Consider the following 17,495-nt stretch of genomic DNA (forward strand, 5'->3'; position numbering starts at 1 on the left):
AGATATATGTTTAATACATCTGTCCTGATATACTGCATTTCATTAGATCTTCTAGAAATAGATACTGTAACTATTGTGATTTAATTGAAAAAAGATCTAGGAGTAGTTCTGTTTATGATAGTCTTGGTGTTTAAATTTTAATGCATTTTTTGGAAAATAAACAGAAACAACAACAAAAAAATTACGCCGGCTCAGAGTAGAAAGAAGATACTATCTTGTTGAGGGAGAAATTAGGGTAGAGAATATGGCATCACAATATACCAATCCCTTTGCCTCCTATTACTTCATTTAATAGGACAACAACCACCTGTTCTTAACCTCAGTACTTTCACAGCATCGTGCTTCGTTTCTTCCTGGCCCATCGAGTTCGTTATTGTGCATTTCTGTGGGTATGGATTTGCTGTCTTTTTCTATGCTTTGCAGAGTAGGGACCCAGGGGGTTCTGCTCCCTGTGTGTACCCATTAACTAGTTCGATGTGGCGCGCAGAGCAGGCCTAAAGGAACTACTGATCGACTGGATAGGTCCCCAGAAACTATGGATGGAATTCACTGACGAGGAAATTAAGGCGCATACGGGGAGTGTGGTGGCTTGGTCGAGGTCCGATGAGTCAGGGGCGGAGAGGAGGCAGGAATCCGACCCGGTGTCCTGACTCCAGATCTGGATCTTTTCCTGGCCAGGTGGCTGCAACCTCCCGAAACGGGCAAGAAGTGGGAGAGTGCGCACGCAGGAACTGTGTTCGACCTCCGGGTGTCGCTGAGACGCGGGACTGATGGGCCCGGAAGAACGAGAGGCCCCGGATGCAGGCAACAGCACATCCCTAAACCATAGCCCTCTTTCCATCCGCCCCACCTCAGACTGAGACTACATTTCCCAGCAGCTCTTGCGGCTTGCACGTCCCCTGCCACGCGGCTTGCGCCTTCTTCGTCGGTCGGCTGGGGGGCGCTGCCGCGACTCCCCTGCCGCTCCGTAGAAATCTCCGCGGCCCCAGGGCCGCTTGCTTCCTGTTTGTCTGACGAGGAGACATGGCGGCGGCTCCGACGGCGGCTCGGTCTGGGGCCGGCCGAGGGCGTCGGGCGGCGGCAACTGTGGCCGCCTGGGGAGGATGGGGCGGCCGGCCGCGGCCCGGGAACATTCTGCTGCAGTTGCGGCAGGGCCAGCTGACAGGCCGGGGCCTGGTCCGGGCTGTGCAGGTACGGAACTGGCCCGGAGGGGCGGGGCGGGTCGGACCGGGCGGGAGCTGGCGGGGAGCCGGGGAAAAGGCCTTTCCAGGCCGCCGCAAGACGGGGCAGACCGCAGGGCCTCACTGTGGGCAGCCTGGACGCTGTCATTCTTTGCGGGATCTTGGGTAGCAGCCGGCTGGAGGCTCCGGGTCAGGGGCCGAGCCGGGCTGGGATGCCGTGGGCATTGATGGCGTGTACGAGCTACGGGCCCAGCGCCTGGATCCTCCCTTCTCTGCGCCACGTCTGCACGTCTTGGCGACCCTGGGCAAGTTTGCTTCAGCCTTTACCGGCCTCGAGTTTACCCCTCAAAGGTTGGGCGGGAGGTCATCATTGCAGCCCCCAAACGGTTCCACAAGCGAATGTCATAAATGATATTTTCTCACAGAGGCTTTTCCTTGACATCGCTCCTCCACACACACCTTCTAAAGTAAGTCCCCATTGTTATTCATTCTGTCACAACCCAGAATTCGTTTCGTTCACATTATTTCCTTAGTCTTTAATTACATATTTTTTTTGTTGTCTGCCCTTTCTTCACCTGTTTCCCAAATTAAGCTTCGCTATAGCAGATGCAGGGACTGTGTTTTGCCAATGTAGAACGTCATGATTAAGAATGAGGACTCTGGAGTCAGGAAGGCCTTGGTTCAAAGGTCTGCCCCCACTCCTTTAGCTTGGGCAGGTTTCCTTTCTGTGCCTCGGTTTCTTCAGTTATAAAATGGAGATGATTATTAGTAACTTACCTCTTAAGGTTGTTGTGAGAATCAAAGGAGACAATTGTATAAAATGTTAACCACATTTCTAGTGCATAGTAAGAGGTGACGGGTAATCAATTAGTGTTATACTTTATCTGGTTTAACCTAGTTTATGACAGGTACCCAATATATGATTAGTATTTTTTGTTTAATGAGTGCAGGGTACTGCCTTAAGATAAAATAGGATGAATAAGACCTATTTTCACGTTCCCCATTACCACCGTCAGAATTCCTTATTGAGTTGGATATGTAGGGACTAAAGGGAACTAATCTTTACTGTGCACACACTTTGGATCAAGCATAGTGCAAGGTATACACTATCTTTAATCCTTAATCTTTGAATTAGGTTTTAGGACTTTTGTAACAGATGAGGAAACTGAAGCTCAGAGAGATTAGCTAACTTGCTTTTAAACACCCATTTTGATAATTCTCTTAGTTCCTTAGTTAGGAAGCTTAATTTGTTTCCAGTGCTGGAAGGATTGAAACAGGAGAAGACTGGAGAGGCTAGCAAGATAGAAGGCTACTGGAATGTTCTTGAGCCTGGATTAAGATAGTTTGTGGTAATCAGTAATTGTATACAAGTGTGAGAGCTATTTCCATGGCTAAGAGTGGGTCACCTGCCCAAAACTGAAATGAGGATAAAGCAGTGATGTTCTTTTTGTCTTTCAAATGTCTCCCTTCCTGGGAACTTTCCTTGATTTCTTCCTTTCCATGATCCCTCACATAATATATTTCCCTACCCATATTTTGTATGTAATGGATAATAAGCATATCCACTATGGCTTCATAATATGTAGAATAAGACTAGATTTTGAAGTAAGATGGACCTGAATTGAATCCTAGTTCTGTCACTAGCTGAGTGACCTAGGTAAACCTCTCTGAGCCTCAGTTTCCTTATTTCTAAAATGGTAATAGTAACATATGCTTCATAAGGCTGATAGGAGGATTAAGTGAACTATATCTGGAACGGATAGCCAGTATGTTTTGCATGTAGTAGATGTGCAGTAAATAGTCACTATTAGCTTGTATTAGACTGGGTTTCTTGAGGGACTATGTATCTTTGGGGCTCAGTGTTCCTCTCTCTCTCTGTACTCCCTCCCTCAGCAGTCTCATGTCTTTAATCCTGAGACAGATTGCCTGAATTCGAATCCCAATTCTGCCACATACTTGCTGTGTGTCTTTGGATAAATTATTTAATCTCTTTATGCCTCAGTTTCTTCATTTGTAAAATAGGAATAATAATAGGACTTGGGGTGAAGGCCAAGTGAGTTAATACCTGCAAAGTACTTAAAATGGTGTCTGAAACATAACACATGCCACAGATGAACTTATATTGCTATTAATAAACACTCTATATTCTGTATTCTATAATCTGTATTCGCATCCCTGATATCTCCCAATGGGTATATCCAACTGCCATCTCAGCATCCTTACTTAAATGTCTATTGGGTATCTGACTGAATATTCTGAAAGCTAAACTCCTGATTTCTCTCCCACCAAACCTGATCTTCCCCAAGTCTTCTGCATTTCCCTAAGAGAGGTCTGGGAGAAGACCACTGACCGTATGATTTAGAATGAATCTGCCCTAGTTGGATTTTAGTTTGCTTTATTTTCTTCTGTCGCAGTTCTGCCCTCTGTTGTAGTAATAAGATATGTTAGTACAGTGCTTCACAGTTTACAGAACGCTTTCATGTTCATCAGCATATTAGTCCCATAAAGTAAATCAGATCTTATAAATCCTTTGCTTAAGACCCCCCAGTGGCACCCATTTTAAGTTAGAACCAAATCTGGATTTCTTACCATGGGTATGCAAGGCCCTGCATCATCAGTAGTTGGGAGAAAAGGAACAAATTAGGTAAACAGTAGATTCTAGGCCAATATTACTTGTATTACAAGTTATGAGCCACCACCTCTAGAGATACCCCTTCAGTTTTGACAGTCTGGTGACAGACTGGGTTATGGGATTCCTGTTCTATTTCCCAAATGTCTGTCGTTGCTTCCTTCATAATTATTGGCATTTCTAAATTCTTCACAAGTGTTACTCAGTTTTTTTAAGATTGATATTTTTAGCATCTCTTTTAAAAATTATTGTTTTAATAGACAGCACTTGTTTTAGCTTCATTCTCAGCATTGATATTTGTGAAACCTGGGAATTGAAGTCAAATACAGTTTGGTGTTGAAAACCCCTTTGTTAGAATTTGGTCTTGTAAATTAAAAATCTAAATACCATTAATTTCAACAGAAAGTTTGTATTCACAAGTCCTAAAAGTCACTCCTAATTTTATTGAAACAATACAAATCTCATTAAGAGGTGGACACATGTGCTGTGCTTAACATTTGTTATCAGAATAACCAAACAACCTCTTTAATCTTCATTAATTACCCTTTAAGATGGCTGTTTACTTGCTCTTATGATATATATTTATATCTATGTTTATTTAATTTAAAAATTTCCGACATTTCCTAACACTCTTTACCCCCCAAGCAGCAACTCCCCTTACCCCATTCCCCCATCCTCAGGTAACTGCTAATTTTTCTGTCTCTAGGAATTCCATATTAATGAAATCATACAGCATTTGTCCTTGCTTATATCACTTAGCATATGTTTTCACAGTTCATTTGTGTTGCAGCATGTCTCAGAACTTCATTTCTTTTTTCAGCTGAATAATATTCCATTGTGGGTATGTACCACATTTTGTTCATTTATTCATCTTTTGATGAGTACTTGGGTTGTTTCCACCTTTTGGGTATAGTGAACAATTCTGCCAAAACATTGGTGAACAAATATAAATTCCTGTTATTGATTTCTTTGGATATATGCTAAGAATAGAATTACCAGGTCATGTGGTAATTCTATGTTTAACTGTTTGAGGACCCACCATAGTGTTTTCCACAGCAGCCGCACCATTTTGCATTTCTACTAATAATACATTAAGGTTCTATTTTCTTCACATTCTCTCCAATGATTTTTTATTGAGGTAAAATATGCACATGGTAAAATTCACCCCTTTTAATGTGCAGTTCTATGAGTTTTGACATTTGGATATGGTCGTGTAACCACCTTTATAATTAACATATTGAAAATTCCCTCCTAATAGTCACCCGGTTCCCCCACCCCTAGCCCCTGAAAGCCATGTATCTATTTTCTGTCCCTATTCTTTTATCCTTTTCTAGACTGTCATATAAATAGAATCATATTGTATGTAGCCTTTTGAATGTGGTTACTTTCACTGGCACAATAATGCAGCCTTTAAACATTTACTTTGCTTTCTATATACTTATAATTTATTCTTGAATTTTAAAATTCCTCTTTATTTTTATTTTTATTATTTTTAAGAATAATAAAGGCCCCTTCTTGGGAGCCTTCTATTGTCCTATGCAAGTTTTAACTGGTTACTCTATACAGTTGAATTCCTAGGACTTGCCTTCACCTATTCCAGAGCATTTTATTTGCTTTTCTCATGTTTTTTATTCTGTCTCCTGAATCCTGTGTCTTCCTTTTTGTGAGGAAGCACATTCTGTAGTAGCCTTCCAAGAAAGAGTACATGGGCTATAACTTTTTTTTAAACTTTGCATATCAGAATATGGCCTTTATTCTCTCTGACGCTTGTTTGTTTAGTTTAGCAGGGTATAGAAATCTAAGTTGAAAGTTATTTTCCCTCGAATTTTTAATGGTGTTGTTCCATTGTCTTTATGCATTCAATGTAACTGTCAAGAGGTTTCATTTTGATTTCTGGTTCTTTGTGTATGACCTCTTTTCCTATTCTACACCCCTGAGAGCTTTTAGGGTCATCTCTATGTCTGGGGTTCTGAAATTTAACTGTGATATCCATTGATGAGGGTCTTTGTTTTTATTCATTGTGCTGGGTACTTAATATAAGTATATATTAAAAAACGACCATAACGATTAAAAACTCAGGTTTGTCACCTGACATTATCTCCTGCTGCAAAGTACTGGACGAAATGTTCTCTTAGTTAGGATCTTCATATTTTAAAAGACATTGTTCAATATTTGAACGACAAAAAGCTATAGTAAGTAATAACGCAAACATCCATATATCCACCACCAAGCTTTAAAAATGAAACATTACTGGTACAGTTAAAGCCCCTTTTTAAGGCTATCACTTCCCGCCAGATGTAATGTTTTTTGAAATAGAGAAGGGTTACAGAGAAAAGTAAGTCTCCCTTGCAAATAACACACTATCTCTACTATAGCATCTTTTAGTTCTACTGCAAGAGGCAACTATAGTTTCTTGCGTATTCCTTTGGAGACATTCTAAATTTAGAAAAGCAAATGTGTGAATACTTTTTTTCTTACTCAGTTGGTATATTATACAAACTATTGTGCATTAACTTTTTTCTACTTACAAATATGTTTTATAAATAAATCTATCAATATAAAACCTGAATTACAATATGGATAAATCTCACATGCATAAGATTGAACTGCTGAAGCCAGACATATGATAGTACATTCTATAGTATTCCATTTATATAAAGTTTAAACAAGTAAAACTAACCTGTACTGTTAGAAGTCAGGAGAGGGATTATCCCTACGTGGGTATTAATTGGAAAGGGACATAAGAAGGACTTGCTTCTTGAATATTGGTAAAGTTCTGTTTTTTAGTGTGGGTGGTGATTACATAGATATGTTAACTTTGTATAAATTCATTGATCTGTACACTAATATGTACACATTTAGGTATTTGTTATACTTCAATTAAGAGTTTTTTGAAAAAAAAATGCAGCTTAGAAATCCTTCCATATCAGTACATACAGATTATTTTGCATTAAAAGATAGCATCCAAACAAAAATGCACCCACAAAATAAATGTATAGTTTATGGAACAACAACCTTCAGCTATTTAGCAACCACCAGATCACCTCTGTATTCCCGCCAACCACTATACTCTCCCTTTTCTCCAAATGAAATTACTAGCCTATCTTTTTTTAAAAATTTATTTATTAATTAAAAAAATTTAACATAGATAATCAGTAATTCACAGTATCATCACTTAGTTGCATATTCATCATTTCTTAGAACATTTGCATCCATTCAGAAAAGGAAAGACAATAGAAAAAGAAATAAAACGAAAACAGAAAAAAAAAAAAGATTATACCTACCATACCCCTTGCCCCGCGCTTTCACTGATCACTAGCCTAGCCTAACTTCTAACCCAATATTATTTGTGCCAGTTTTTATGCCTTATATAAATAGAATCTAACAAACATTGCTTATTAGGCTAATCCATGATGTTGGTGAAATTACTATATAGTATTCTGTATTTACATACCACAGTTAATTCCACTTTGATGAGTATTTGATTTCTTCCAGTTTTGAGCTATCATGAATAATGCTGATATGAATATTCTTGTACATCTCTCTTGGTGTATATGTGCACAACATCTGTTGTGTATATAACTAGAAGTTTCATCTTTGACCTACACAATTTTAAAAAGCGTATTTCTTAATTTCCAAAAGAATTTTACAGTTACCATTCTATTACTGATTTTAGGTTGATTGCACTGCAGTCAGAGAACATGTTTTCTGTGATTTCAGTCCTTTTAGATCTGTTGACATTTGCTCTGTAGCCTTCCAAGTCGTCATTTTTGTAAATATTCTCTGTGTACTTGCAAAGAATATGTAGAGAGCAATTACTAGATGTAGTGCTGTAGATATATCCAATTTTGTACCTTGTGTTAAAATATTCTATATTCTTATTTTTTTATCTCCATGTATTGGTTTCTGTGAGAGAAGTATAAAAATCTCCCACTATGATTGTGGATTTGCCAATTTTTCCTTTTAGCCCTATCAGGTTTTGCTTTATATATACGTTGAGGCTATTTTATTAGATACATTTAAATTTGATGTCCTCATTGACCTTTTTATCCTTTTTAAGTATTTCTGCTTATCACTGGTCATGCTTTTTTGTCTTAAGTCTAATTTGCTGATTTTAATATTGTTATACCACCTTTTGTTGTGGGTTTACCTTGTATATTGTTTCCCATTCTTAATATCCAGCCTTTCTATAAGATTCGTCTCTCTTAAGCAGCATAGCAAACTTTTTCTTTTAATTGGAGCATTTAGTTCGTTTAAATTTAGCGTAACAGTTGATATTTGGGAGTACATGCTTAATACAGTATTTTTATTTTAATTTTTTTTGCGTGGGCAGGCATCGGAAATCGAACCTGATTTCCAGCGTGGCAGGTTCGAACTCTGCCTGCTGAGCCACTGTGGCCTGCCCCTTAATACAGTATTTACTTTTAAAATTTGTCCTACTTGTTCTCTGTTTCTTCTTCTCTCCCTTCTTTTCTTTTTATAAATACTTCTTTTGAGCTTTTTACCATAAAATTCATCCATCGTTAAGTATACAGTTCAAAAATTTGTAGTGAATCCAACCATCTCCACAGTCCAGTTTTAGAACATTTCCTCATCCGTCCAAAAAGTTCCCCTATGTCCATAGTGTATTTATTTTAAATTGTATAGTAGTTTTATTGAGATACAATCACATACTATGCAATTGACCCATTTAAAGTATATAAGACAGTGGTTTTTAGTATATACACAGTTACGCACCCATCATCAGTCAATTTTAGAATGTTTTACTACCCCACAAAGAAACCCTGTACCCATTAACAGTAATTCCCTAATTCTCACCTGCCTCCTTCCCTGGTAATCATTAATCTACTCTGTCACTATTGATTTGCCTATTTTTAATATTTCATATGAATGAAGTCATATAATATGTGGCCTTTTGTGATGAGTTTCTTTCATTTAGCATAATGTTTTCAAGGTTTATCCATGTTGTAGCATGCATCAATGCTTCATTCTTTTTTGTGGTTGAATTATTTTCTATTATGAGGCTATACCACATCTTGTTTATGGACACGTGAGTTTATCCACCTTTTGACTATTTTGAATAATGTTGTTGTGAACATTCTTGCACATGTTTTTGTGTGGTCATATGTTTTCAGTTTTCTTGGGTGTTTAATGAGGAGTGGATTTGTTGGATCATGTGGTAGTTCTATGTTTAATCATTTGAGGAACAGTGAGACTTTGTTCAAAGTGACTAAACCATTTTACATTTCCCACCAGAGCAGCGTGTGAGTGTTCTGTTTTTCTTGTTATCATCAACACTTGTTATTATCTGACTTTTTGATTCTAGCTGTCCTAGTGAGTATGATGTGGTATGTTATTGCAGATGTTTTTTGTATTTCCCTGATGGCTAATGATACTGAGAATCTATTTATGTGCTTGTTGGCCATTTATTTATCATCTTGAGAGAAATGTCTATTGAAATCCTTTGCGCATTTTTCAGTTGGGTTGTCTGTTTATTTGTTCTTGAGTTGTAGGAGTTCTTTATATATTCTGGATACCTGTATATGTGATATGTGCTTTACAAGTATCAGATGTGTGATTTACAAATATTTTCTCCCATTCAGTGGGTTGTCTTTTTCTTCATAGCGTCCTTTGAAGCATAAAACTCGTTTTCTTTTGGTTGCTTGTGCTTTAGGTATCTTATCAAAGAAATCATTTGTCACGAAGATTTATACCTGTATTGTCTTCTTAGAGTTTTATACTTTTGGCTCTTATACTTAGATCTTTAATCCATTTTGAGTTAATTTTTATATGTGGTATGAGGAAAAGTTTTTCATTGTTGTGGATGTCCAGTTGTGCCGGCGTATTTGTTGAAAACACTGTTTCCTCATTGAATTGTTTTGGCAGACATGTCAAAAATTACTTGACCATAAATGTAAGGTGTTTTTTTTTTCATGGCACCTCAGTCCTATTCCATATATCTAGATTTTTATTCTTATGTCAGTACCACACAATCTTGATTACTGTAGCCTTGTAATAAATTTTGAAATTGAGAAGAGTTAGTTCTCTTAACTTAGTTCTTCCATTTCATGATTATTTTGGCTATTCTGATTCCCTTGTATTTCCATATGATTTTTTTTTAACATGATTTTTTTTTTAAACATATGAACTTTATTGCATCTTTAAAACCAGTTAGATCTGGTATCTTGTTCCATTGCTGTACAACTCCTTTGATCTTATTCATAAGCCTGCTGAACTGTTTCTTTTTTTGAGACATAGATACCATCTAAAGTTTTCATATATCTTCATTTTTGACCATTAGGCTTGCTGAATCAAAACAATTGAATTTTATACAGGTTCAGTATCATTTCCTTTATGAATTAACTCATCTTTCTGGACTTGAGATACTGAATAGGCAACACCTGGCCTCATCCAAACCCTGCAGATATATTTTTCACCCAAGAAATTTTGGATTTCAACCAGAGACCCCTCTCCTGAATGTTGATGGGAAAGTGAGCACGCATAGACCCCATCTTTTTTTTATTAAATATGTGACAAAGTTAACTAGTTATTCCTAGGTGGGATTATGGATGGTTTTTTCATATATTCTTTTTTCTTAAATATTTTTTTCACAGATTTTCATACACATATATTCCATACATGATGTTCAATCAGTGGCTCGCAGTAGCACAATATAGGTGTGTATTTATCACCATGATCATTTTTTAGGACATTTGCATTACTCCAGAAAATGAAATGAAAAGAAAAAACTCATACATACCATTCCCCTTACTCCTCCCTCTCATTGACCACTAGTATTTTCATCAATCCAATTTATTTTACCCCTTACCCTCCCTATTATTTATTTTTTTTATCTTTTTTTTTTTTTTTTTACTTATCTATCCATACCCTGGATAAAAGGAGCATCAGACACAAGGTTTTTATGATCATACAGTCACATTCTAAAAGTTATATCTTTATACAATTGCACAAACTCATCTTGTAGCAGAAGCCCAGTGTAATACCCTTGGTCATCTTCTGAACATGATTACAGACAGTGCAAACTGTAGCCAGCTCCTTTCTATTTCCCCACCATTTGTCAACCTGAAGCCTCTTTTTCGTCCTGAGTAGATTGAGTTCTACATTGATATGTTTGAAGTCCCTGTGCAAGATTCCTCAGGGGCCCTTCATCATGCCTGTGCATCCCTGCAGCATGGTATTGACATTTTCTGCAATGTTAACAGTCTAGTTGGAGAGAATTGTCTTCCTTCTTCCCATAGATGCCACAAAGAGATCCATATGATTTGTAGGATCAGTTTGCCAGTTTCTGCAATTAAGCCACCTGGTGTTTTGATAGGAATTGTGTTGAATCTGTAAATCAATATGGGGGTATTGCCCTCTGAGCAATATTAAGTATTTCAGTCTAAGAAAACAGAATGGCTTTCCATTTTTTAGGTCTTTAATTTATTTCAATAATGTTTTGCCTGTCTAACTTGTACCCTACGATCTTGCTGAATTGCTTATTACCTCTAATATTTTTAAAGTATATTTGCTAGGGTTTTCAATATATAAAATCAATTCAACTGAAAATAGAGATAGTTTTATTTTTTCCTCTATAATCTAGATACCTTTTATTTCTTTTTCTTGCCTAATTTCTCTGGCTACAATATGCAGTACAGTGTTGAGTAGAAGTGGCGTGAGCGGACATCTAGCATTCTTCCTTATCTTAGGAGAAAAGCTTTTAGTCTTTAACCATTATGATATTAGCTATGAGTTTTTCATAAATATCCTTTATTAGGTTGAAGAAATTACTTTTTATTCTTAGGTTGTTGAGCAATTTTAATTATCAAGGGGTGCTGAATTTTGTTAAAAGCTTTTTTTCTGTTTATTGAGATGATCATGTTGCTTTTGTTCTTTTTTCTATTGATTTGGTATATTACATTAATTCATTTTCATATATTGCTGAGTTTGGTTTTCCCTAGTATCCTGTTGAAGATTTTTGTGTCTATTTGTGAAGGATATTGGTCTGTAGTTTTCTTTTCTTGTGATGTGTTTATCTGGTTTTGGTATCAAAACCAAAGGTAATACTGGCCCCATGGAATGAGTTGAGAAGTGGTCCCTCCTTTTTATTTTTTATTTTTGGAGAAGTTTGTGAATTATTAGTGTTAATTCTTTAAATGTTAGAATTCATCAGTGTAGCCACATAGTCCTTGGCTTTCCTTTAGAAGATGTATATGAAATATACATATCTATATTTTAAAAAATCATATATATACTTTGAAAATCACCTTTACACAAGCTTCAGTTAGACATTGCTACCTATTTATCATAACATGCCAAACCCTAACCAAAACCATTCCAGCCAATCCTAAAGAACACTTAGGGCAATATATGAGATTCTACAAATGTTCCATGCTCTAGGGTAACTTTCCAGAAACCTACAACCTTCAGATGGGTCCCAGGACCCTACAAATCCTGAAACCTATAGGGGCCAGCTTCTCCAGAACATCAACTTGTTTCATCTCCCTACCCCACATTATCAACAGCCCCCTTCCAATGTGAAAAAGTTAGAATGGGCATAGGCCAAATACCTCTAAAGGGTGGGATTGAAAGATCAAGGCTGATGGTGGAGTTAATACAGAGACGATAGGGTTTAACAAACGAGTATGATTGCTGAATCATCATACTGATATTTCTTTTAGTCTCTAGTATCTTAAAGCAGCTAGAGATAAAACCCTAAAATTCTGGAATTGTAACCCATACCAACTCTGAAATCTGTTCTGCAACTAATTGTTGCTCTGTGCTTTTAAATTTATTACTTTTTTGTATATATGTTATTTTTTACAAAAAAGAAAAAAAAAGTCGATTGTGATGATAAAAAGATATTAAAACCCTCTAGCCACCTATATTCTGGAGCAGCTAGGAGGAGAAATATGAGAGGATCATATGGTAACCCATGACAACTCTGGGATCTGTCCTGTAACTACTTGTTGGAAGAGGGCTTTGAAAACTTGCTTTTTTCTTTGTTTGCTTTGTATATATGTTAGATTATACAATTAAAAAGCTTAAAAAAATGCACCGCCCAAAAAAGTCATATGTATAATATATATAATATATGAAATGCATAATGTAGAAATATATGTGTAAAATATATACTATATATAAAATATATATATTTTTTAAATCACTAATTCTGTTTATTTGTTCCAGGCTTTTAGATTTTCTATTTCTTCTTATCTGTTTTGGTTATTTCTGTGTTTCTAGTAATCTGCCCTTTTCATCTAGGTAATTCCAGCGTATAGTTGTTCATAATATTCCCTTATACTCGTCTTACTTCTGTAAATTTGGTAGTAACATCCTCTCTTTCATTCCTTAATTTAGTAATTTGGGCCTTCTTTTTTTCTTGGTTAGTCTAGCTAAGATTTTCAATTTGTTGATTTTCAAAGAACCAATCTTTGGTTTTATTGATTTTTAGCTACTATTTTTCAATTCTCTGTTTCGCTTATTTTTACTATAATCTTCTAAAAATTTTTCTTGTTTTTGGTTCAGTTTGCACCTTTTTCTAGTTTCTTGTGGTGAAAATTTCTCATGGTGAAAATTTAGATTATTGATCTGAACTCTATTCTTTTTAAACTATAGATGTTTACAACTGTAAATTTCCCTATATGCACTGCTTTAGCCAGTCCCATAAAAACTGGGGTTTTTTCCTTCATTTCTTTCAAGGAAATTAAAGATGTTTTCCATTGTTTTGGGTTTGCATTGGTTTTGGCTCACTTGAATGTTAAGAAATTGCTGAATCAATCATTTTGGCCTACAGAAATGGTAATTTCCTTTGGTTCTCCCTAAGAGGAATCACTATCACTAACATCTCAGTACCTCCTATTACCCTGGTAATTTCTGCGTTTTTACAATCCAAGAAAAGAAGCTCAGGAAGGATAATGGGGCTAATCATAGAGGTGCTATGTGTCATGGTACAACTTAAACTTCTTGAAGATCTGCCTGTCCTGTACTGTTACAAGGAGATTTTGATCTGACTGAGGGACAAATGCACATGAAAATAATTCACATCTTGCCCATGATGACAGTGGAAACCAAATTGATTAATGTATATGTTATTATGTCGTTGCCATTGCTTGTGTATTCAAATTTTTACTTAGACCCTTCTCTGGGCCAGACACTTTGTTGGGGGAGAGGGGAGACACAGCCTCAGACCTCCTTTGAAGGAACTGTGGTCTAAAGGAGGCAGGAGACAAGTGAACTAGTGATTATGATACCTAGGTTAAATGTTAGATAAGGCCCTTGAGTGGGGGTACTTAATCCCTTGGAAGAGGAAGAGGAAGGCCAATCAAGGAAAATTTCTGTGTTTTGAAGAAGAAGGAGGCGCTTTACTTATAGCAAAAACAGGGAAAAGTCCTTTTAGGTGGGGGAAGAACACACGCAGGGGGTATCTAGAGAAACTGTATATACATTTGGAATGTAGTCTGTGCATTGGGTAAAAGGAGAGGCTAGAAAGGAAAGTAGGTGACAGATTATGAAGGGTGTTGATTAAAAATGGAGGGAGTTGGACTTTTATCTTATAGGTTATTGGGGAACTTTTGAAGATCTCTAGAAAGAGGCCTGTGAGTGGTTTGTCCTAGGGTGGGTTTGGGAGGTATCTGTTTTCCATTACCATATCTACTAGTAGCTCTTTCCTCACTGGTAAAATGTTTCTCTTTCTCCCCCTTTATTTTAATCTACAGTTCACTGAGACGTTTTTGACAGAGAGGAACAAACAGTCCAAGTGGAGTGGAATTCCTCAGCTACTCCTTAAGCTGTACACAACCAGCCACCTCCATAGTGACTTCGTTGAGGGCCAAAACATCCTCAAGGTAACCGTCAGTGTTAGGGAAGGCTGTAATTCAGGGGCTGTAGGTGACACAAGCTGTCTGCTTTTTAAAAATAGCCTCCTTAGCAATGTGCGCGTTTTAGTTCGTTCTCAGAACAACTACTAAATAACCAGAAACAGTACAGAACAGCTCCCGGAGCCACGATAGTGACCGAACACGCAGCGTACCCCAGTCTGGACCATCTGGACCGGCTGCGAGTCTCCAGAGCCGTGAGTTCCCCAAGCTGCGGCGGCCGGCGGCCGGCGCCCCTCCCCCACAGGCGGCTTCCCGGAGGGAAGGGAAAGAGACTTTAACAGTAGCAGGGACTGAGTCCAACCAAACACCAATTGTGGCATTAATAAACAAATTCTGACTGCTAAAAATAGGCCCCCAGCTCAGGCGAAACTGGTCAAGGCGGAAGTCGCTTATTGGGCTAACTGAAGAAGAGGAAAGGGGACATAACAGGTTTTTGTGACTGTTTCTATGGAGGCTTAGCTGCCTCTGGATTCAGTGGTGGGACTACTCGGGCTGCAACTGCCCCAGGAATAGGCAGAAACAGACTGCTTTCAGGGCTATCTCCCATGTGTGCCTTCCCCAGGGGAGGGGTGAAGCCCCACCCAGGAGGAATCCCTCTCTCAAGGAATTCAGACCCCAGGGCTTGGCAATTTGAAGCCATTAAAACCAGCCTACAATCTCTCCTCTGTCTCCACCATGCCCCCAGCAGGGAGAGCCTTCCAAAGTTAAAGGAGCCACAACATCTTTTGCTATTGGGACCCGCAGACAGACAAGTGCCACATACTGGGCAGGATAAGAAAAACAGAGCCCAGAGACTTCATAGGAAAGTCTTTCAACCTGCTGGGTCTCACCCTCAGGGAAAACTGATGCAGGTGACTCCTTCCCCCTGATAGGAGACCAGTTAGTCCGGGAAAACCCGGCTGGAGTCTATAATTCCTATGTAGACCCTCCAAAGGGTGGGGAGGGAAAAGGCACCTTACAAGCAGGGCAAGAAACAAGAAAACAAGAACTGAAAAATTACCCTCTGTTAAACAAAACTTAAGCTAGAGGCCTAGAAAAAGCTGAACTAAAGGTCAAAGAACAGATAGACAACAAACTCATCTAGCAAGAAAACCCTAGGTAAGATAAGTGAAAGCAATCTCCAGAATAAACTAATTAAGGTAATTAAATGTCTAGACTCCAGCAAAAAATAACAAATCACACCAGGAAAATTGAAGATATGGCCCAGTCAAAGGAACAAACCAATAGTTCAAATGAGATACAGGAGCTGAAACAACTAATTCAGAATATACGAACAGAAATGGAAAACCTCATCAAAAACCAAATCAATGAATTGAGGGAGGACATGAAGAAGGCAAGGAATGAACAAAAAGAAGAAATGGAAAGTCTAAAAAAACAAATCACAGAACTTATGGGAATGAAAGATACAGTAGAAGAGATGAAGAAAACAATGGAAACCTACAATGGTAGATTTCAAGAGACAGAGGTTAGGATTAGTGAACTGGAGGATGAAACATCTGAAATCCAAAAAGAAACAGAAACTATAGGGAAAAGAATGGAAAAATATGAGCAGGGTCTCAGGGAATTGAATGATAATATGAAGCACACAAATATATATGTTGTAGGTGTCCCGGAAGGAGAAGAGAAGGGAAAAGGAGGAGAAAAACTAATGGAAGAAATTATCACTGAAAATTTCCCAACTCTTATGAAAGACCTAAAATTACAGATCCAAGAAGTGCAGCGCACCCCAAAGAGAATAGATCCAAATAGACGTTCTCCAAGACACTTACTAGTCAGAATGTCAGAGGTCAAAGAGAAAGAGAGGATCTTGAAAGCAGCAAGAGAAAAACAATCCATCACATACAAGGGAAACCCAATAAGACCATGTGTAGATTTCTCAGCAGAAACCATGGAGGTGAGAAGACAGTGGGATGATATATTTAAATTACTAAAAGAGAAAAACTGCCAACCTGCCAACCGAGAATTCTATACCCAGCAAAATTATCCTTCAAAAATGAGGGAGAAATTAAAACATTTTCAGACAAAAAAATAGCTTCTTTTTAGTGTGTGGTTGTAGAAAATTTGTGAAGTTAAGAAAAAATGCAAAACTGAAAACTTTCCCCCTAAGATCAGGAACAAGACAAGATGTCCACTGTCACCATTGTTATTCAACATTGTGTTGGCAGTTCTAGCCAGAGCAATAAGACAAGAAAAAGAAATACAAGGCATCAAAATTGGAAAAGAAGAAGTAAAACGCTCACTGTTTGCAGATGATATGATACTATATGTCGAAAACCCTGAAAAATCCACAGCAGAACTACTAGAGCTAATAAATAAGTACAGCAGAGTGGCACGTTACAAGATCAACACTCAAAAACCTGTTATGTTTCTATACACTAGTAATGAACAATCTGAGGGGGAAATCATGAAAAAAATTCCAATTACAATTGTAACCAAAAGAATAAAATCTTTAGAAATAAATTTAAAAAGACAAAAGACCTGTACAGAGAAAAGTATAAGAAATTATTAAAAGAAATCATAGAAGACCTAAATAAATGGAAGGGCATACCGTGTTCATGGATTGGAAGACTAAATATAGTTTTGTCAGTTGTACCTAAATTGATTTACAGATTCAATGCACTACCAATTAAAATCCCAACAGCTTACTTTTCAGAAATAGAAAAACCAAGAACCAAATTTATCTGGCAGGTCAGGGTGCCCTGAATAGTTAAAAGTATCCTGAGAAAGAAAAATGAAGTCGGAAGTGTCATGCTGCCTGATTTTAAGGTGTATTATGAAGCTACAGTGATCAAAACAGCATGGTAC

The 17,495-nt window shown here is 37.6% G+C and overlaps 1 protein-coding gene across 5 annotated transcripts in view; it reads left to right on the top strand.

The window, feature by feature from the left end:
* Positions 1–910: 910 nt before the first annotated feature.
* The window catches only part of TRPC4AP (transient receptor potential cation channel subfamily C member 4 associated protein), a 166,294-nt gene continuing 149,709 nt past the window's right edge, over positions 911–17,495 (top strand). For 3 of the 5 annotated variants that reach the window (XM_077170579.1, XM_077170569.1, XM_077170586.1), the window contains exons 1-2: positions 913–1,191; positions 14,529–14,657. In XM_077170579.1, the coding sequence (XP_077026694.1) occupies positions 1,024–1,191; positions 14,529–14,657 (297 nt within the window). In that variant the 5' untranslated portion in view covers positions 913–1,023. Of the gene's footprint in view, positions 1,192–14,528; positions 14,658–17,495 lie in introns of all 5 variants that reach the window. The other 2 variants (XM_077170594.1, XM_077170558.1) reach the window with 2 other exon arrangements.

The sequence above is a fragment of the Tamandua tetradactyla genome, chromosome 1, assembly GCF_023851605.1.
Source record: "Tamandua tetradactyla isolate mTamTet1 chromosome 1, mTamTet1.pri, whole genome shotgun sequence".
Lineage (NCBI taxonomy): Eukaryota > Metazoa > Chordata > Mammalia > Pilosa > Myrmecophagidae > Tamandua > Tamandua tetradactyla.